This window comes from Aotus nancymaae, unplaced genomic scaffold, assembly GCF_030222135.1.
Source record: "Aotus nancymaae isolate 86718 unplaced genomic scaffold, 86718_ANA_hifiasm-v0.15.2.pri h1tg000049l, whole genome shotgun sequence".
In the NCBI taxonomy this organism is placed as follows: domain Eukaryota; kingdom Metazoa; phylum Chordata; class Mammalia; order Primates; family Aotidae; genus Aotus; species Aotus nancymaae.
The window spans coordinates 15019026-15040844 of record NW_026988463.1 but is presented as its reverse complement, the minus strand read 5'-3'; the positions used below and the strand labels follow the sequence as shown (position 1 = coordinate 15040844).

At 51.8% G+C, this 21819-nt stretch overlaps 1 protein-coding gene across 1 annotated transcript in view; it reads right to left on the bottom strand.

Annotated features, from left to right (window-relative positions):
- The window catches only part of LOC110568750 (uncharacterized), a 164775-nt gene that overhangs the window by 121181 nt on the left and 21775 nt on the right, over positions 1–21819 (bottom strand). Inside the window, exons 9-15 of the mRNA XM_064362875.1 lie at positions 18137–18240; positions 16872–17037; positions 8697–8882; positions 7308–7460; positions 5628–5772; positions 2602–2760; positions 1188–1312 (exon numbers count right to left, since the gene is read on the bottom strand). Of these exons, the coding sequence (XP_064218945.1) occupies positions 1188–1312; positions 2602–2760; positions 5628–5772; positions 7308–7460; positions 8697–8882; positions 16872–17037; positions 18137–18240 (1038 nt within the window). The remainder of the gene's footprint in view (positions 1–1187; positions 1313–2601; positions 2761–5627; positions 5773–7307; positions 7461–8696; positions 8883–16871; positions 17038–18136; positions 18241–21819) is intronic.

The window sequence follows — 21819 nt, the reverse complement described above, 5'->3', positions numbered from 1 at the left end:
ATCCATCTGCTTTTCCTTTCTTATGGACACCTCTTCTTTCTTCCATCTATTCTTTCTTCCCTCTTTCCATCCAGACATCTCTGATAGCGTTTGCAGAGAAGTCACCAGAGTCCAGCTCTTGGCAATGACTGGTGGGTGGACGGATGGATAATGGATGGATGTGTGACTCAGAGAATGGACTGATGGAGGAATGTGGGTGGACATGGATGGCTAGGTGGATGAAAGATGAATGAGTGGGAGAACAGATGAATAGATGAGTAGGTGAGTCTGTAGAAAGAGAGATGGATGGGAAATTACCTGGATGGATGCACAGACAGATGGGAGGGTGGGTATGTCCATGGATGGGTAGGTGGGTGGAAAGATGAATGAGTGAATGGATGGATGGGTAGGTGGGTGATAGATGGGTGCTTTGGTAGATGGATGAATGAATGAACAGATGGAGGGATAGACAGGTGGGTGGATGAATGACAGGTGGGAAGATGGATAAGGGGTGGGTAGGTGGGTAGATGGATGGGTGGGTAGATGGGTGGATAGATGATGGGTGGGTGGGTGGATGGATGAATGAGTGATGGGTGGATGAATGACAGGTGGGTGGGTGGATGGAGGATAGGTGCATGGGTGAATGGATGAGGAGTGGGTGACTGATGGGTGGGTGGGTGGATGGATGAATGAGTGATGGGTGGATGAATGACGGGTGGGTAGGTGGCTGGAGGATAGGTGCATGGGTGAATGGATGATGAGTGGGTGGGCAGATGGATGGATAGATGATGGGTGGGTGGGTGGGTAAATGGGCAGATGGATGAGAGAGATGAATGGGAGGGATGTGAGTGGATGGACAGATGAGCAGGTGAAAGAATGAATGGATGGAGGGAGGAGGGAGAGGGATGATGGAAGGAGGGATGGAAGGAGGTATGGATGGAGGGATGGAGGGATGCAAGGAAGGAGGGAGGGGGAGGGATGGAGGGAGGAAGGAAGGGAGGGAGGGAGGGAGGAAGGCATGTGGGTGAATTGACAGCTGTATGTATATATCTATGGGTGGGTGAGTGGATGACTGGATATAGGGCGTAGGGGAGGATTGAACAATGGAGGCAAGGGATGGATGGACAGACAGATAAGTGACTGGGACATTTTTTGGCCCCAAGTCTAGGAGAGGCCCCGTGGAGGCTGCAGCAAGGCTCCCCTCTAACCTCCAGGAGGTTGAAGGCACGGTCCATGATGTGGATGGTCAGGTTGACCGTGGCAGAACGGGGAAGAAAGGAGACAGGAGAGAAGAGAAGAGTCCCCTCCAAGTTGGCTCCCAGGATGCCAGACACTAGGAGTAAGAAAAAACATCAGTACCTTCTGCACACTCACAGAGTGGGGTCTGGCTACTACCACGGGGCCATACCCTGACACAGGGTCAGACACCGGATGCATCTTCTCACCCCTCCCCGGCCAAGATGGAAAACAGCCTCCAGCCTTTGCAAGAGAGGGAGGCCATGACAGAGGGTCACACCCACCCACCTCTGCTAACAGGCAGAGAGGAGGTGCCCAGAACACCCAACCTCCGACCCCCAGGCTTCCCAGAAAAGCTGAGGCGGTTTAGGGGACTTAGCTAGCAAGAGATTCCCTTTTTGATTTTCTATTTAATTACAACAAAGAGGCAGTCTCAGTGTGCGCTAATCTCTCTTCCTAACAAGTAGGGAAAAACAGTTCTCAAAATTCACAGGCTTCAGGAAGCCACAGAATCCAGGACAATTTAATAAAATAGTGTTTCCACCAGGCGCAGTGGCTCATGCCTGTAATTCCAGCACTCTGGGAGGCTGAGGTGGGCAGATCACTTGAGGCCAGGGGTTCAAGACCAGCCAGGCCAGCATGGTGAAACCCCATCTCTACTAATAAAAATACAAAAATTAGCCAGGCATGGTGGTGCACACCTGTAGTTCCAGCTATTCAAGAGGCTGAGGCAGGAGAATCGCTTGAACCTGGGAAGCAGAGGTTGCAGTGAGCTGAGATCGCACCACTGTACTCCAGCCTGGGCAACAGGGCGAGACTCCATGTCAAAAAAAAAAAAAAAAGAGCTGTGTTTCATTATCCACCTCTGGGTGTACAGTATTTCTTTTTAGGAGTACCTTCTTTTTACACGGAGTTAAATTGATTTTCTATTAATGGTAGTGATAAATTTTTTAACATAAATTACAAAGAGCCAATTTAAAGAAAAGATAAAAGTATTCAGTCAAATGCCATAAAATAATTCTTAAGGCTTTTCCCTTCTAACAAAAGCAGCAGGTGCTATGGAAATATGGCAAAACAAATTTCTGAACAAGCAGCATGTAACTTTTTTTTGAGACAGGGTCTCACTCTGTCACCAAGGCTGGAGTGCAGTGGTGCAATCATAACTCACTGCACACTCGACCTCCTAAGCTCAAGGAATCCTCCTGCCTTAGCCTCTGAAAGTGCTGTAGTGAGCACTTCGGGTTTCAGCCACCACGCCTGACTGGCATGTAAATATTTGACCCTTTGACACAACGTCTGATCCATATGCTGTCGGGAGTTGGAGCTCCAGGGTCCCCCAGCCTTTGTGTTCCCAGACCAGGACAGGGGCTGCCAGGATGGCCATACCTGAGCGGAAGGTGACATCAGAATAGGATGAGTGTTTCCACATTTCCGGGTGGAACTCCTGGCTGAGGATGTCCTCAGGGAGGGTGTCCCGGAGGGCTCGTTTCAGGGGGTCGTGCGTCTCCAGCAGCTGCAGCAGGTGACTCCATACAAAAGAACCCACTGGAATACAGTCGTGGCCAGTGGGGAGAGGCCATGAGGAAAGTGCCAAGAATACTGCCCAGAGGAAAGGCCCTCCCGACCCCCGTCCCAGTCCTGCAATTCCCACACACAGGGCCTTCTCAGGAGCCTGCCTATGGAGACCTAAGTCTGCTCTCAAGCAACAGCAGCAATGAAGAGTCGTGCCTGAACAGAACTTGGAAATTTAGCCCATGCATGGAATTCTGACACTTTCCAGAAGCCAAAGGAAGATATTACAGGCTCGAAAGTCAGACCTGAGTCTGGGCCGGGCACGGTAGCTCACACCCATAATCCCAGCACTATGGGAGACCAAAGTGGGTGGATCACAAGATCAAGAGATCCAGACCATCCTCGCCAACATGGTGAAACCCTGTCTCTACTAAAAATACAAAAATTAGCTGGGCATGGTGGCACATGCCTGTAGTCCCAGCTACTCAAGACGCTAAGGCAGAACAATCACTTGAAACTGGGAGGCAGAGGTTGTAGTGAGCTGAGATCACACCACTCTCTCCAGCCTGGCGACAGAGCGAGACTCCATCTTTAAAAAAAAGGCTGTGTGACCTTGGGGTGGTCCCTCTGTCTCTCTCAGCCTCAGTTTCCTCATCTGTGAAAATGAGAAGTCAGTCCTGATTTCAAATCCTGGTTTCACCATGTACCAGTGTTGCCTGAGATGGTCACTCCAGCTCTTGGAACCTTAGTTTTCTCATCTGAAAAAGGAACTAACAACGTACCTCACAGGGCTTTTTGGGAAGATCAGTTAAAAGCAGAGCCTGGACCTAGAAGGCTAAGTATGTTTCAGGATTGATTGGTAAAGTGTGACATGAGATCCATGAGGGTCCCTGGAGGGATAAAGACCAAATGAGAGCCTCATGTGACTAAGTCCAACGGCGAATATTAGAGTCCTACAGGGAACCCCCAACCCTCGCCATTGTCCCAGGCTCTCAGAAGGTCCAGCCAGGGGCTTCTGGAACAATCTATCACAGAATAGAGCAGAATGTGGGTTTTTAGGGATAAGGTGCCCACTCATTCCCACTGGGCAATACATCAGGTGGTACCCCAGGGCCACTGTGGAGGCTGAGCCCCTCAGCTGATCCTAAGGAGGGGTATAGCACACATCATACCCCAAGCCTGAAATTGCCAACAGAGACAGCTGTATCTTTGAATAGTGCCATCTCTTCAGAAGGTAATTCAATAATATCACATCAGACTTTTCAACGTGCATACCCTTTGCCTTGGCAACTTATCTTCTGGGAAATTATCCTAAAGTGAGATTAACTCAAGGGCCAAAGGTAGCTGTGCAGGAAGATTTGTGGCTGTTGTTTCTAATGGCAAAAGACCAGAAACAACCTAAATGCCTATCAGTGGAGACTGGTAAAATGGATTATGGTACAAACATCCAGCAGAACACCCACACAGCCATAGATGAGAATGTATAAGAGCCATAGATGAGAGATGAGCTCCCAGACATGTTAAAGCCAAAAGGAGCAGGCTGGGCCCAGTGGCTATCACCTGCCATCCCAAGCACTTTGGGAGGCTAAGGTGGGCGAATCACCTGAGGTCAGGAGTTCCAGACCAGCCTGGCTAACATGGCAAAACCATCCCTACTAAAAAAATACAAAAGTTAGCCTGGCATGGTGGCATATGCCTGTAATCCTGGCTACTCAAGAGGCTGAAGCAGGGGAATTGCTTGAACCCAGGAGGTAAATGTTGCAGTGAACTGAGATTGTGCCACTGCACTCCAGCCTGGGTGACAGAGTAAGACTCTATTAAAAAAAAAAAAAAAAAAAAAAAAAAAAAAAAAAAGGCAAGGAGCACAATAGCAAGTAGAACATGATCCTGAGATGCTGTTGTTAAGGAGTTACATGAGTATGTTCATCTATGTATTACAAGTTCTGATGTGATACACATGAGAATTTGGTGATGGTTCTAATGGCAAAAGACCAGAAACAGCCTATACCAGAATCAGGTCCCATGGGGGGGGACCTGGTTCACAGTAACTATCTTCAGGACACAGGAAGATATTGGGGGGAAGAGGAAAGAAGACTAATTTTTCTCATTTGTCCCTTGCCTATGCTTTAAAATTTTGACCATGTAGCTATACTGCATTAATAATAGCAGCAGTAGTGATAACAACATTAAAAGCAACAGTCACACATATGGCACTTACTATGTGTTCTAAATGTCTTTGTGTATTAACTCATTTTAGGCTTGCATCACTATGAGGGAGGTACTAGCATTATCCCTATTTTATAGGCACAGAAATGGAGGCTCATGAAGGTTTCCTTACTTGTCCCAAGGCATACGGGAAGGAAGTGGTGAAGCTGGGATTTGAACCTGGGCTCTCAGTTTCCTCTCACCCCACTGTATATTATGGAAATTTTTTTAACAATCAGTTGAACTTATTTTTTTGAATTTACATCTTTGGGTTCAGGTGCTAGTATAAAGGGAATTGTCTCCTTCCATAAGGGATCTGAGATTTGCAGATGCTGTCCCTCTTCTTAGGTTTCTCTTTAGGATACTGTGTCATGATCTGGCCAGAGCTAAAACAGGCCTCCCTGACTCCCATCTCATTTCACAGATGAGGAAACTGAGGAACAGAGAGGAGAAGCAACGTCTTCAAAGTCATCCAGCAGCAGAATGGGGACTGGAATTGCCATGTAGGGGAGGGAGGAATACACAGCCCCTCATCTAGACAGTATGGTAGAGAAACAGGTGGACAAGAAGACAGAAGGATGCCAGAGGAGTGGAGGGTGAGGATGCTCTCAAACCCTCTGCACTCTCCAGGAGGTGCCCTACCAGCCCCACCCCTCCCTGCCCATATCCCTCCCACACACACACCCATGGCTCACCCTGGGTGGACAGCTCGCCTGCCTGGGTGCGCCGCACCTGAGCAAACACCTCTTCACTGGGGCATCTCATCAGGGCCAGGTAAGCATTGATACGGATCTCAGCATCCTCCTCCGGGGATTGGTACAGATGGGAGAGCACTGATCGCTGGCTTGGGCAGAAGGCAGGCCATCACCAAAAGCCCACCTACCTCCACCCAGGAGGATGATGTCCCTGGCTCTAGCAGGTGAACATGCTGCCTAGCCCCAGCTATCCTGATATCCCCACCGTAGGAGGCTTCCCTGACACACTCTCACCTGTGGCCCAGTTGTGGGAGGTAGCAGGAGTTCACTGACCATGCCTAATTCCCAGTCTCTACCAGCCCCAGTCTAGCGCCTCATCAATTCCCCAACAAATGGGCATGGTTACATCCAATAAAACTATTTACAAGGACAGCACAGTGTCTTGCCACATGGGAGGTCTTTAAATGTCTTACCATTCCTGGGCCCCTTCCTAAGCAAGCCACCTCCCCATACTGTGACTCCCTCAATATCTATTGGCTTCCTCCACAGTCAGCTACCCACCCACCCATCTACCCATCCACCCACTCATCTATTCATTCACCCATCTACCCATCCGTCTATCCACCCACCTATCATCCATCCACCCACCCATCATCCATCCATCCACCCATTCATCCATGTAACAAATATTAACTAAGCAGTAACTGTGCACCCAGCACTGTGCTAGGTGACAGCCATAAGCAAGACCAACCCAGCCCTTGTCCACCTGAAGCTCGCATTCTAGTGCAGGGAGACAGTCAATGAGATTAGCATGTGAAATATATAAAAAATTAGGTGGTGATAAACCCTGTGGAGGGAAAAATGAAATGGGGAAACAGGACCAGAGCCATGGGGGAACAGGGAGGTTCAATTTCAGGTGAAATTGTCAAGGGAGACCTCACAGTGAAAGTGACTTTTAAGCTAAGACCTACAGGAGGTGAAAAAGAAAGGGACACCTGGGGGAAAAGTGTGCCAGGAAAGGGGACAGCATGTCCAATGGGTCTGGGGCAAGAGAGGGTCACAAGTGTTTGAGGAAGAACAGAAAGAGGAATGTGCTGCGGAGGAGGGGTGAGAGGTGACAGGAGCAGGTGAGGCCCAGAGATCAGTCCCTCAAGAACTGGGAGGTCAACGAAGGGACTGTGACTTTGACTCTGAGTAACAAAGAAGGTACTGGCCTAGGGATTAGCAAATTTCTTCTGTAAAGGGACAGCGAACTCTTTCAGATTCTGCAAGCCATTCAGTCTCTTGCAATGACTCAGTTCTGCAGGTGAAGCAGGAAAGCAGCCATAGACAGCACATAAATAAGTGAGCGTGGCTGTGTTCTAATAAAACTTTATTGACAAAAACAGACAAAGAGGGCCAGGAAGTGGCCCATGGCCCGTAGTCTGCCAAGCCCTGTACTAGAGGGAGCATGGATGGCATCGGTAATTATATGGTTATTTGTGCATTTGATGAATAATCTGCTTCCCATACTAGACACAGGCTTAGACCTGGATACCTGCTCACACTAGTACGCAGCCCAAAGTAGGTGCTCATTAAATACATGATGAGTGAATGAACAATTGAAGAAGTGAATTAGCAAATGGTGGTTAGCGACCCACCACCACCCAACCCCACCCAGTGAAACACACAAGGGCTCACGTCTGCAGAGCAGGGGACTCTCCGGAAGGCCTGGATGGCACCCAGCCGGATCTCGGGGGTGCTCCTTCGCAGAGACGCACAGGCACTGAGTGTGGGGGTGAGAGCCATGGCTGCCAAGCCCGCGTTGCCGATCGCCTTCAGCACAAGCTGGAGCTAAATCAAGATGGAGGCAGGACCACGAGGCGCAGTAGCAGGGCAGGGCAGGGGGATGGAGAGGATGGCGGAATGGGAGGGAGAAGAGGGCAGGTATAAAAGAGGGTGGGGGAAAAGGGACAGGGGGAATGGGAGCAGGGGAAATGGGAGGGAATGGGGGCGGGGGGAATGGGAGGAAATGGGAGGCATGGGGGCAGAGGAGAATGGGGGGAATGGGAGGCATGGGGGCAGGGGGGAATGAGGGGAATGGGAGGCATGGGGGCAGGGGGGAATGAGGGGAATGGGAGCCATGGGGGCAGGGGGGAATGAGGGGAATGGGAGGCATGGGGGCAGGGGGGAATGAGGGGAATGGGAGGCATGGGGGCAGAGGAGAATGGGGGGAATGGGAGGCATGGGGGCAGGGGGGAATGAGGGGAATGGGGGAATGAGGGGAATGGGGGAATGGGGGGCAGAGGAGAATGGGAGGAAATGGGGGCAGTGGGGAATGAGGGGGCAGAGGGGGAATGAGGGGAATGGGAGGCATGGGGGCAGAGGAGAATGGGGGGAATGGGAGGCATGGGGGCAGGGGGGAATGAGGGGAATGGGGGAATGGGGGGCAGAGGAGAATGGGAGGAAATGGGGGCAGTGGGGAATGAGGGGGCAGTGGGGAATGAGGGGGCAGTGGGGAATGGGGGAATGGGGGTAGCGGAGAATGGGAGAACAGGGGAACAAGGGGCAGGGGGGATGGGGAAAGGGGGGGTGAGGGAATAGGGGAATGGGGGAATGGGGATGGGGGAATAGGGGGAAACAGGAGGTGGGGGGAAACAGGAGGTGGGGGGAATGAGGGGCAGGAGGGAATGGGGGAGAAATGGGGCAGGGGAAATGGGGGAAAGGCATGGCTACATTCCAATAAAATGATTTACAAAACAGCACAGCGTCTTGCCACACAGGCAGTCTTTAAACGTCTTGGTGTTCCTGGGCCCCTTCCTAAGCAAGCCACCTCCCCGTACTGTGACTCCCTCAATACCTATTGGCTTCCTGCACAGCCAGGTACCCACCCCCACCCATCCATCCACACACCCACCCATCCATCCACCCACCCATCATCCATCCAGGGGGAAATGGGGGGGCAAGGGGGGAAGGAGAGAATCGGGGGGAAGGAGGAACCTGCCCACCCTCTCCACCTGGGGCTTTCCGCTTGGCTTGAGCCCCACTGGGGGCACTGGACCCGATACCCAGGACACTGGATGTCCTCACCTTGTCAGCTTCTGAGGGCTCCCGGAAGGCACAGTTCCCACCCAAGGCCTCTCCCAGGATGCTCACTAGGGAGCCGACTCCAGGCAGCTGCCCACAGGGCCCATCCAGAGAAGCACAGAGGTTGTGCACCAGGGCTGAGATGCCCAAGAAGGCGCCGGGGCTGGCCCGTGGTGTCTGGAGCAGTGGCTGGGGACAGAAACCGGTTCCCACCCTGAGAAGGTGATAAGCGCCCTTCACAGGCCTCACTGCGGCCACACACCCACTCACCTGGGCACTTCGGAACAATGCAGAGCCGAGTCCCCCACTAAACTGGGGACAGGAATGTTTGGGAATGTCTGGAAATACTTTGGTGTCACACGTGGAGAGGGGGAGGGCCACTACTGGCCAGGCTCGCTGCTAAACATCCTCTAACACACAGGACAGTCCCCTCTCCCCAAATAATTATCCAACCCCAAATGTTGACAGTGCAGGGCTAGATGACCAGTGTTCTGGCCTCTGGGCGGGGTCTGATGCTCTGTCCAGGATTCCCTACCATGTTCCACTTGGTGTCTGCCTCCCAGCACATGTAGGATGCGCAAGAGACTAAACCCAAGTCCTCTCTTTGCCATCAACTCACAAAGCAAGCTCGTGCCAGCCTGCTGGCCTCCCATCTGCGAAGGCACACAAGAGAGAAGCCATCTCTCCCGGGACCAGGGGATGCTATCATCTCTCTGTGCACAGCAGGGACATGGAACCCAGGAGAGCTGGGCCACACCTCCAGGCCCTGCCACCTGAGCCAGCCAGGGTCCTTTAAACAGCATCACCCGCTTCCAGGTGTAGGATGAGAGGAGGCTGGAGATGGCTCCCAGGCCACCGTGCCCACTACTGTCAGTGCCCTCTGGGACCGCCCTGAATATCAATAACCTCAAGACTGTAGATGGAGTGTGACACAGCAAGATGAGTAGACAGCGGTGAGTTCACCACTGCCTTTGTTTTTAATACCATTTGTCTACTTACAGCTCCAATCATTTAATTTTTGAAATGGCTGCATTTAACCCTCAGCTTACAAATCCAGTGAGGACCCTGTGCTGGGCCCCTTCAGAGGAGTATCATGACCTTTCCTGTAGGCTAGGTGAGGTGGCTCATACCTGTAATCCCAGATATCTGGGAGGTTGAGGCGGGAGCATCACTTGAGGTCAGGAGTTCAAGACCAGCCTAGCCAACATGGCGAAACCCGTCTCGACTAAAAATGCAAAAATTAGCCGGGGTCAGTGGTACACACCTGCAATCCCAGACTCAGGAGACTGAGACGGGAGAATTGCTGGAACCCAGGAGACAGGGGTTGCAGTGAGCCAAGATTGTGCCACTGCACTGCAGCCTGGGCGACGAGCAAGATTCTCTCAAAAAAAAAAAAAAAAAAAAAAAAGACCCTTCCTCTTTCTATGAGTATCTGTGTCCCACACCTCGTCTTCCTGCCCTGCCCTGAAATGCAAGATGGACCCCTTGGGTCTGGCTCTGGGGAGCAGGAGACTGCTAGGGCCCCACCCACCCAGCCCAACCACGGTTCATCTCCTGTGGACACCACTCAGAAGCAGCCACCAGGCCCAGGCAGAGTCCTCCCAGGGTCACTCCAGCAGCTCGACAGAGTCCACCACTCAGACGCCCAGCTACTCTCACTCCAGGTCACTGAAGGCTTCAACAAAAGGAGGGCAAACGGGGCAAACAGGAGGGGGCTCAGGACACAGCTGGCCCCTCCAGGCCCCTCAGAGAAATCAGACCAACAATTTACATTTTTTTTGTTTTTTGAGACAGAGTCTTGCTCTGTCATCCAGGCTGGAGTGTGCAGTGGTGCCATCTCAGCTCACTGCAACCTCCGCCTCTTGGATTCAAGCAATTCTCCTGCCTCAGCCTCCAGAGTAGCTGGGATTACAGGCACGTGCCACCATGCCCGGCCAATTTTTTTATTTTTAGGGATGGGGTTTCACCATGTTGGCCAGGCTGGTCTCAAACTCCTGGGCTCAAGTGATCTGCCTGCCTCAGCCTCCCAACGTGCTGGGATTACAGGAATGAGCCACTGTGCCTGGCCTAGACCAACAAATCTTTTTTTTTTTTTTTTAAAGATGGGTTTCACCATGATGGCCAGGCTGGTCTTGAACTCCTGACCTCAGGTGATCCACCCACCTCGGCCTCCCAAAGTGCTAGGATTACAGACGTGAGCCATCTCGCCCGGCCAACAAATATTAATAAACAAACTGTACTCACTACAAGCCAGATTCTGCTGATAAGATATCACACACATTGCCTTTCTTGTCATTTCCATTTTGTGAATGAGGAAGCTGAGACTCGGAAAGGGTAAGGAATTTGCCCCAGGTAGCCCAGCTGTAAATGGTAGAATTGAGATTTAACCCAGAAGGGTCTGGCTCCCAGGCCACACATGACCCCAACACTAACTGCTCCTCAAAATGAAAATTCTGGGCTCACTCCTAAAATCTGGCCCTTGGGCACTGGGTGTGAACAGTGGCCTCTGTGCTAGACCCACGCCACCCTAGAACGGAGAATGCTTGGCAGTTGTGGGGAAATAAAATCTCCATCCAGCTCTGTCCCCCACTTTTTTTTCCAAGACGGAGTTTTGCTCTGTCACCCAGGCTGGAGTACAGTGGCACGATCTCAGCTCACTGCAACCTCCATCTCCTGGGTTCAAGCGATGCTCCAGCCTCAGCCTCCTGAGTAGCTGGGATTACAGGCACCTGCCACCATGCCCAGCTAATTTTTGTATCTTTAGTGGAAACAGGCTTTCGCCATGTTGGCCAGGCTGGTCTCGAACTCCTGACCTCAGGTGATCCGCTCGCCTCCCAAAGTGCTAGAATTTCAGGTGTGAGCCACCACGCCCACCAAGCCTGACCTGCCCAGCTCTGTTCTTTCCTTGGCTTAGTGAATCTTCACCAGGTCTGCGTGACTATACTAGAGTGTGAACACACCATGTGAGTGTGAACATGAGCAGCTGTGTGTGTACATGTTGGCGTGTGCTGTGGAATCCCAGTGCTTGTGGGTGTGTATGTTCCCATGGGGGTGTGCAGGTGTCTCCATGCACTCGAGAACCCTAGAACGCATGTGTTTCCCGGTGGAGACCTGTGCACACGAGTCCCCACATGGGCATCTCATGTGTGTCCCAGTGGGTGTATGCACATGCCCATGCATCCAGGTATGTGTGTGTGTACTGGTGTGCCCATGCATGTGTCCAGGTGTGGGTGGCTATCTTCACACGTCCCATTATGTGAGTGTCCTGCTGTGTGTACACACATATCCCGCCATGTGTTCACATGTGCACACATTAGGGTGTGTATCTACATCTCCAGGTATGAGTCTTGGCATGTATGCCTCAGTGTGTGTGTGTGTGTGTGTGTGTGTTTGTGAGTGTGTGTGTGTGTTGACAGGTCTATGGTATGGGTGTCTGTCCCTGCATTCCCCCATGTGGATGTCCTGGGAGAGTCTGCCTCAGTGTGAGTGAGTCTGTGTGTGTACATATGATGCAGCATGTGTGTGCATGACCCTGTGTGTTTGTGTGTCCCTGAGCCTGTGTGAATGTGTATACAGGTCTGTGTGTGTACACATAACCCAGTGTATATATGTCTGTGTGTGTCCCTGCACCTCGGTGTGAGCCTGTGTCAGTGTGTGTGCAGATCTGTGTGTGGACACATAATCCAGCATGTGTGTGCATGTCCCTGTGTGTCTGTGTGTCCGTGTGCCTCAGTGTGAGCCTCCGTTAGTGTGTGTGGGGGTCTCTGTGTGGACACATGATCCAGCATGTGTGTGTATGTCCCTATGTGTCCGGGTGTCCCTGTGCCTCGGTGTGAGGCTGCATCAGTGTGTGTGGGTCTGTGTGTGTACACAAGATCCAGCATGTGTATGTCCCTGTGTGTTTGTGTCCCTGTGCCTCGGTGTGAGCCTTCATCAGTGTATGTGGGTCTGAGTACCCACGATCCAGCATGTGTGTGCATGTCCCTGTTTTTGTGTCCCTGTGCCTTGGTGTGAGCCTGTGTCTGTGTGTGTGCAGGTCTGTGCATGTACACATGATCCAGTGTGTGTGCGCACATCCCGCTGCCTCAGTAAGTGCGGGTCGTGTCCTGTGTGTGTACACGTGCGCTTAGGATGCACGTGTGGGAGTCATGGCGTGTGTATCTCACTGCATGTTTTCCTTGTGAAAGGACAGGAGTGTGTGTAGCCTGGAAAACGCACATTCACTGTTTCCCTATACTTGGGAAAAGAAAACCAAGCTCTCTGTTTTCCTAACACAGAGCTGGGCAAGTGGGCTTGGCTGGGAGGGCAGGGGTTATAAAAAGACTGAGACAGGCTGGGGCACGTGGGAGGGGCCGCCTGCTGGAGGTTCCCGCCTCTGCCTGCTGCACCCAAGAAAGGCCGAGGGGGCGCCGACAGGGCAGGCTCAGGCCTGTCTCAGACCAAAGCTGGAGCCAGAAGCCTGCACAGGCCCAGCAGGGCTGTGGGGCAGGCTGGTGCCACTTGGCTGGCAGAGAGCCCAGATCTGTGAGCCACTGCCGGCGTCCCCGCCAGGATGGCTTGGCCAGCATGACTCCTGGGTGCTAACAGCAGGCCTGGCAGTAATGACCCAGTTGGTTCTGTGTACAGCTGCCCTGGGGATGCACCCAGAATGGCCAGCCTTCGCTGTTTTCACAAAAACCAGAAAGCACATTGCAAAAAGAATGGAGAATTTTGAAAAGGAAAAATATATTTTAAAAGAGGAATAAAAAGGAAGGGAAGAGAAACAAACCCATCTTAATGCAAAAATCTCTAACTTAAAAAGACTTAACTTACAGTTAAAAGTCTGTTTAAAATAATCACTTTTTTGTTTTTTTTATTTTCATTTTATGTATGTATTTATTCATTTTTTTGAGACGAAGTCTTGCTCTGTCACGATCTCGGCTCACTGTAACCTCTACCTCCCAGGTTCAAGCAATTTTCTGCCTCAGCCTCCCAAAGAGCTGGGATTACAGGCGCCTGCCACCACGCCCAGCTAATTTTTGTAGTTTTAGTAGAGGTGGGGTTTTACCACGTTAGGCTGCTCTCGAACTCCTGACCTCATGATCCACCTGCCTCAGTCTCCCAAAGTGCTGGGATTACAGACATGAGCCACTGAGCCCAGCTCTTTTTCATTTTTAAAGATGGAAAAATAAAATTATCCTCAAACCCGTGACCCTTATTGAACTGATTTCACCTTTCCAACATGATTCTAAAGCTCAGATATCATACCCCAAACCAACCCTCCCGGAAAAGCTAAGAAAACATCTGGGGAAAGAAAAGAGGAAGCGTCGGGACCTGGGGGAGATGAAACATCAGCTAGAAAGCATCAGGAAGCTGGACTTCACCAACATGAACAGCTTTTGTTCATCAAAACACACCATTGGGAGGCCGAGGCGGGCGGATCACAAGGTCAAGAGATCGAGACCATCCTGGTCAACATGATGAAACCCCGTCTCTACAAAAAATACAAAAAATTAGCTGGGCATGGTGGCGCGTGCCTGTAATCCCAGCTACTCAGGAGGCTGAGGCAGGAGAATTGCCTGAACCCAGGAGGCGGAGGTTGCGGTGAGCCGAGATGGCGCCATTGCACTCCAACCTGGGTAACAAGAGCGAAACTCCGTCTCCAAAAAATAAATAAATAAAAAAATAAAACACACCATTAAGCAGCCCAGGCACAGTGGTTCATGCCTATAATCCCAGCACTTTGGGAGGCCGAGGCAGGCAGATCACATGAGGTCAGGAGTTCGAAACCAGCTTGGCCGACATGGTAAAACCTGGTCTCCACTAAAAATACAAAAATTATCCGGGTGTGGTGGCATGCACCTGTAATCCCAGCTACTGGGGAGGCTGAGGCAGGGAGACTCACTTGAACCCAGGATGTGGAGGTTGCAGTGAGCCAAGATTGCGCCATTGTACTCCAGCCTGGGCAAAAGAGTGAGACTCGGTCTCATAAATAAATAAATTTATTCTGAAATAAAAAGTTCATTAAAATACTCTCTCTTTCCCTGTTTACCCCTCACTCCCCACTCCCCCTCCCTCCACCTCCTCTCCCCAGGCTGCACGAAGACAGCCCACATCCCCAGAACCTGTCACAGCTCAGGCAGAGCCTTGCTGACTGGATGACAGAACAAGAAAATACGGCCCAGAGAGGCACAAGCTCTGGCCGGCAAGTAGAACATCACATGTGAGGCAGGTAGAGGAAGCTTCCAGGCTCCATGAGCCAATGGACGCCACCTGCTTGGCTCCCTACTGTATCACAGACTAATGCCAACAGCCATCTCCCTCTGAACACACCATGCAACTCACTTGGTCTGCAAGATCATCCTACAAAATAGTTCCATCGCACAGATGGGGAAAATTGAGGCCCGGGAAAGTAAAGTACCTTGGCCAAGGTCCTGCTGGTGAGGGACAGAGCTGGGATCTGAAACGGGGAAGTCCAGATGAGTTTGTGCTTTTAGTTACTGCACATATGTGGAACAAATGTACAAATAATCTGGTGAAGGGAGGGAGGAAGGAGCGGGGAGGGGATGGCGCAGCGGAGGGGAGTAAGAGAGAAGAGGATGGGAGAAGAGAGCGAGCAAAGACAAAAGGGGGATGGGAGAGGGGAGGAGGAAGAGGAAAGAGGGATGGGAGGGGGGGGGAAGAGGAAAGAGGGATGGGAGGGGGAGGGGAAGAGGAAAGAGGGATGGGAGGGGGAGGGGGATGGGAGAGGGGATGGGGGAATGGGGGCAAGTAGACAGATGTTTCCAGGGAGGCTGGCTAAGCCCAGCGCAGGTCTTGGGTGGTTGTGGCATGCCTGGTGGCCAGCGAGTCACCTGCTAGGCTGTCAACTGTGGGTGATGCCTCTCAGGGCCCAACCTCGGCCTGGTTCCAAGTCAGTGCCCGATTCTTGTCTGCCTGGACACAGACTGCCTGGAACAGCCCCACCCCAAACCATGGGGTCAGGGGCAGAAGGCAAAGGCTTCCTATATTCTGCCTGGAAGTACAGCCAGGGCCCGACCAGCTCCAGGACCTCACAGATCCTGCTGGGGCCCATTCAACCAATGCAGGGGTCTCTGATGCCCCGGGGACCCCGCGGCCCAGCACCAGCTGTGTCTTCGCTCTCACTCCCCGCAAACGTCCTCTGACTTGGCACTCCCTATCAGCCGGAACAAGGTGAGGAGTGACAGGTGACACCCCCTGGCCCAGGCAAGTGAGGACATGCCCCAAGGTCTCGGGTCAGAATCCCAGTGAAGGGCAGAGCAGCTGCAATCCCTTGGGGAAACTGCCCTACCTCTTTGGGCCTCACTTTTCTCAACTGCAAAATGGGGTTGATAACAGCACCTACTCCAGTAGGGACATCTCAAGGGTTAAACGAGACCTCCATGTTTCAGTAGAAATTACTGACTTCGTCTCACACAGATTTCCTAATCTCTAGACTCATTAAATGTATGTTTATAATAATAGTGGCAGCTGTAATTTCAAGTGCTCAGATTTCGTGCCAGACACCAGGAGAACCACTTCACACACAGCATTTCATTCCTCACTATGAGCCCAGCATAGAGGTACTACTTCCATCCTCCTTTTAGAGATCAGAAACCAGCCAGGCGTGGTGGCTCACGTCTGTAATCCCAGCACTTTGGGAGGCTGAGGGCGGATCACTTGAGGTCAGGAGTTCGAGACCAGCCTGGCCAAGAATCCCGTCTCTACTAAAAAAAAAAAATTAGCTGGGCGTGATGGTGGGCACCTGTAGTCCCAGCTACACTGGAGGCTGAGGCAGGAGAATCACTTGAACCTGGGAGGCAGAGGTTGCAGTGAGCCGAGATTGTCCCACTGCACTCCAGCCTGGGTGACAGAGCAAGACCCCATCTCAAAAAAAAAAAAAAAAAAAAAAAGAGATCGGAGAACAGGCTTAGAAAGGTTAAGTCACTTGCCTGGGATCACACAGGTGGGAGACACACTGCTGACACTTGAACCTGGATCTCTCTGATACCAAAGGCGCCCTTGAACCTGCCACAGTAGCCCAGGAGGGTGAGTGGTCTGGCCCCTTCCACTGATTCCATGAAGGACTAACACAAAAGAATTGATCACCCCCCGCCGGGTGTCTAACCAGCAGCCAAGCCAGGCAGGGAGGACCAGGCAGGGAGGACACAGGGGCTCGGGTGGGGTGCAGGGACTCACCAGCAGCATGTGGACCATGGCATCTGTGGGCTGTGGGAGGAAGGCCAGTGATGAAAGCCACGCCTCCGCCTCGTCTGGCTCCACCTCCCCAGATACGATGAGTTCCTTCATGAGGCCCACGCAGTGCTCTGTCCCACAGGAGCGCAGCGCATCCAGCAGCGGCTGCCTGAGATCATCAAGGTGACCCACCTGAGCTGAGCACCTGCAAGCCTCATCTCACCAAAGTCACCCGGGGGTAAACTGAGGCTCAGGGAGGTGCGGTACAGACATGCCCACCCTCATACACCTTGAGAGGAGATGATCTGGGTCTGGGGCCCCAAAGCCTGGCGGGGGCCTGTCCTCTTGGGACCACAGCACCCAGTACAGGCCCTGGCAGCTCTACCCACCCAGGAAACAGTGGTTTGGAAAAACACAAGTTCCCCACCCGGTGCTCTGCTGAATCCCACCCGAGCCAATGCCACCGAGTCAGGGTAAGAATCCCGCGTGGAAGAGGAACCAACAATCAGCGAACAGTCTCTAATTTCAAACTTGAATACTCAGCACAACATCAGGACATTTCTTTTTTCTTTTTTTTTTTTGTTTAGGAGACAGGGTCTCACTCTGTCACCCTGGCTGCAGTGCAGTGGTGCAATCACAGCTCACTGCAGCCTCCACCTCCTGGGCTCAAGTGATCCTCCCACTTCAGCCTCCCAAGGAGCTGGGACCACAGGTGTGTGCCACCACACCTGGCTAACGGTTTCAATTTTTGGAGAGATGGGGCCATTGCTATGTTGCCCAGGCTAGTCTCAAACTCCAGAGCACAGGAGTTAGTGCCTCAGAAATTCTCCTCTGAGACTGGAAGCCTCGTTACCCCCCTTACAGGTCCCAGATCAGCAAGGACTGGGTGGTGGAATCCCAGCCCTGCCCAGCACCCCCCAGCCCTGACTCTCCGACCCGCCCCCGCAGGAGGGTACCCTAGGCGCATTGGAATGCTAATTCCAGCAACAGGGTCCCTGTCTGGGGAAGGGAACAATGGCTGTTTTTATGCACCAGGCCCTTCAGCTTCTGGTCCCAGGCAGGATCCAGCTTGGGCCCCGTGGGAACCTCCAGGCTCCCCACTTAATCTCCTTCTTGGCGCACATTCTTGGACTGAAGGGCAAGCAAGTGTCGTGTCTCGGGGACGGGATAAGACATCAGCATCCATCCCTCAGCACTAAGACTCCCCATAAGCCAGGGACACCCCCAGCCAGCTCCTGGTCCACCCCGTACCCAGAGAGGGGCCTTACCCGTTGTCTCGGCATTTGAAGGAAGAATGTCGCCAGAGTTCCATCAGTTCACCCCCAGAAAGGCCCTGGAGCTGGGACACCAGTGTCAGGAACAAGTCCATAGCCTAGGATTCAGAGGGAGCAGCATGAGACACCCAGCAATGCGGGGGTCTCCTCACCTGTCCCCTGCTTGCGAGCACAACTGTGGGGAAAGTGGGGAGGACCTGCTACCTTCTCCCAAGGTGTCCTGAGACCCAGTGAAATGAAGCTCCAGGTCCATCTTCTCCCCCACTGCACCCCCAGCCCGTACAAGCACAGGCTGGTTCATTTTTCTTTAATTTAGCAGGTATTTATTGAGTACCTACTATGTGCCTTGCATTGCACTCAGGATACGGCAGTGAAGCAACAGGCATACTGTCAGAATCTGTGATAGCTAACAAAAGCCCAGTGAATGTTCACTATGATCGTAATCTAATTATTCTAATAAGTCTTAGCATATTTCAAATATTCAGCGAGGTGGCGATCTTTTCCTATGTAATATACATACTTTTTTTTTTTTTTTTTTTTTTTTTTTTTTTAAGAGACAGGGTCTCCCTCTGTCTCCCAGGATGGAGTGCAGCAACACAGTCACTTCTCACTGCAGCCTCACGCACCTGTGCTCTAGCGATCCTCCCACCTCAGCCTCCCGTGTAGCTGGGAATACAGGCACACATCACCACGCTCAGTTAATTTCTTTGTATTTCTCATAGTGATGAGGTTTCACCATGTTGCCCAGGCTGGTCTCAAACTCCTGGGCTCAAGTGATCCTCCCACCTCAGCCCCTCCAAGTGCTGGGATTACAAGTGTGAGCCATCGTGCCCCGCCTTTTCCAGTATTTCTAATGAAAAAAGAATGTAATTGTTTTATACAATTATTAACAGTGACAGCAGCTAATAAAGGGCATTATGGGGGCTGCAGAAGGCCCAAAATTCACAAGAAATAAAGGACTCAGAGAGCAGCCCCCGGGTTTAGGAGACGTTTAGTTTGGGAAACTTCCCTCCTGGTACCCCTGTAGTCTCAGGCTCACATTGACCTAAACCCAAAGCCACAGAAAGAGCGACAGGCTAAGAGCCAAGCCAAGTCAGGTCTCAGCTTCCTGCAGGGAAGTGCCCCATGTTTCCCAGGCTTGTCCAGGGCCAGGCTGTAGCCCTCACCCACCAGGGGTCCTCCAAGGCTGGGACCTGCTTCCCTGACCCTGGGCCTCCCTGCTGTGTGTGGCGGTGACGGAATCCCCACATACGCAGCTTGATCTCAGCAAGACGCAGACTGCAAAACAGGCCCCCACTGGTCACTTGGCCCACCTGCCAACATGTTTGCCTGCCAGAGTCCAGGCAGCCTTCCCAGAATACGCCTTGTGTGGGCAGGTCCAGTGGCCACCCTCAGCTCCGCCTTTCCTTCTTCCAGCAGGACCCACGAACCAGCCCCTGCTGCAGGCTGACTGCCACCATCACGGCTGGCCCTGACCACTGGTGGCCTCAAAGACTCTGTTGTCCAGTCAGGGGCAGCAATCCAAAAAATTTTCAGTTCCAGGCCTGCTTCCTTCCTTCCTAATGGGCTTCCTACATGTCTCTCTGGCCCGTGGCTGCCTTTCCCTGACTGCCCTTGGCACCCTGGGCTTGGAACACGTGTGCAGACAGGCACCGGGATATGGTACCTGCCCAGGACCACTCCTCCTGCTCTGGGCAAGCCTCTGGCCACAACTGTTACCCTGAGAATGGGCTTTTCAGAGCCAGGCACAACAGCAGGGCTCATGAGTGGCTCATCCTGCTTTCCTTCCATCGGTGGAAGAAGAAATTCAAAAGCAGAAAAGAGAGCAGACCTAGGCAGGCTATGGATGGAAACAAAGGGCTCAAGCCTCCCGCCTAGAACTCAAGTCCGGGGCCAGGCACGGCAGCTCATGCGTGAATCCCAGCACTTTGGGAAGCCGAGGTGGGTGGACCGCTTGAGGTCAGGAAGTCGAGACCAGCTTGGCCAACATGGTGAAACCCTGTCTCTACCAAAAATACAAAAATTAGCCAGGCATGGTGTTGCATGCCTTAATCCCAGCTGTTCAGGAGGCTGAGGCAAGAGAATCACTTCAATCCAGGAGGCAGAGATTGCAATGAGCCAAGATCACACCACTGCACTCCAGCCTGGGTGACAGAGCAAGACGCTGTCTAAAAAAAAAATAATAATAATAATAATTACTACACCACTAGTTACTTAGTAAGGAGCCTTTACTATGTACCAGGCACTGATCTAAGCTGACAGAGAAGGAAAGTGGTAATCGGAGTGTTTGAGTCAGGTGCCAGTAGGCACATGCTACTCAGTGGCAGAGTAGAGGCTTGAACCCAGGGCACCAGCTCCTAAACCCACACTCTTAACCAGCATCTGACATGCAAGGGCTTAAAAAAAAAAAAGTCCTGATTCATAGCGTTTGCCGATTCGCATGGTGTAAATACACCCACCATGGTCAATTTCAAGCTACCAACATACAATTGCTAAGGACAGACCTGGGAGGAAATGTGCAACCTTAGCACGTGTAATTCCACCATACAGTTACAATAAACGTGACTAAGCTCTAATGCAAAGACAAGAGTAAACTGTAGGAAAGTAACCAGGTAGTCGTGGTTTGGAGTACTTCATACCATCGTTTCTAATATAATTCATTTTCTTTTTTTTGGAGACGAGTCTCACTCTGTCACTGGGATTGGAATGCAGTGGTGTGACCACAGCTCACTGTAGCCTCAACCTCCTGGGCTCAAGCCATCCTCCCATCAGCTTCTCAAGTAGCTAGGACCACAGGCATGTACCACCATCCTTGGCTCATTTTTTGTAGAAATGGGCTCTCCCTATGTTACCAAGGCTGGTCTCAAACCCCTGGGGTCAAGTGATCATCCCACCTCAGCCTCCCAAAGTGCTGAGATTACAGGCATGAGCCAGGGTGTCCAGCCTATTTACTTATTGATATACATTAAATGCACATATTTTCAGGGTACCCGTGGAATAATTTGATACATTCATCTAATCAAATCAGGATAATTACGATATCTATCACCTTAACTGTTTATCTTTTCTTTATGCTAGAAACATTCAAATTATTCTCTTCCATTTTTTTTTCCCCCCCGAGTTGGAGTTTCGCTCTTGTGGCCCAGACTCAAGTGCAACGGCACAATCTCAGCTCACCACAACCTCCACCTCCTTGGGTCAAGCGATTCTCTTGCCTTAGCCTCCAAAATTGGGATTACAGGCATGCGACACCACGCCCGGCTAATTTTGTATTTTTTGTAGAGATGGGGTTCCTCCATGTTGGCCAGGCTGGTCTCAAACTCCCGGCCTCAAGCGATCTGCCCACCTTGGCTTCCCAAAGGACTGGGATTACAGGCGTGAGCCACCACACCCAGCCCCAGCTATTTTTAAATGTAAGATTAATGTTAATGATAGTCACCCTAAGAATCTATCGAGAATTAGGGTCCGATTTCTTCTACTGAAGTGTGTATTTGTACCCATTCGTCAGCTACGTTAATACAACTTAATTTTTTTTTGAGATGGAGTCTCACTCTTGTCACTCAGGCTGGAGTGTACTGGAGCGATCTCAGCTGGCTGCAATGTCTACCTCCTGGGTTCAAGCGATCCTCCTGCCTCAGCCTCCCAAGTAGCTGGGATTATAGTCACCTGGCTAATTT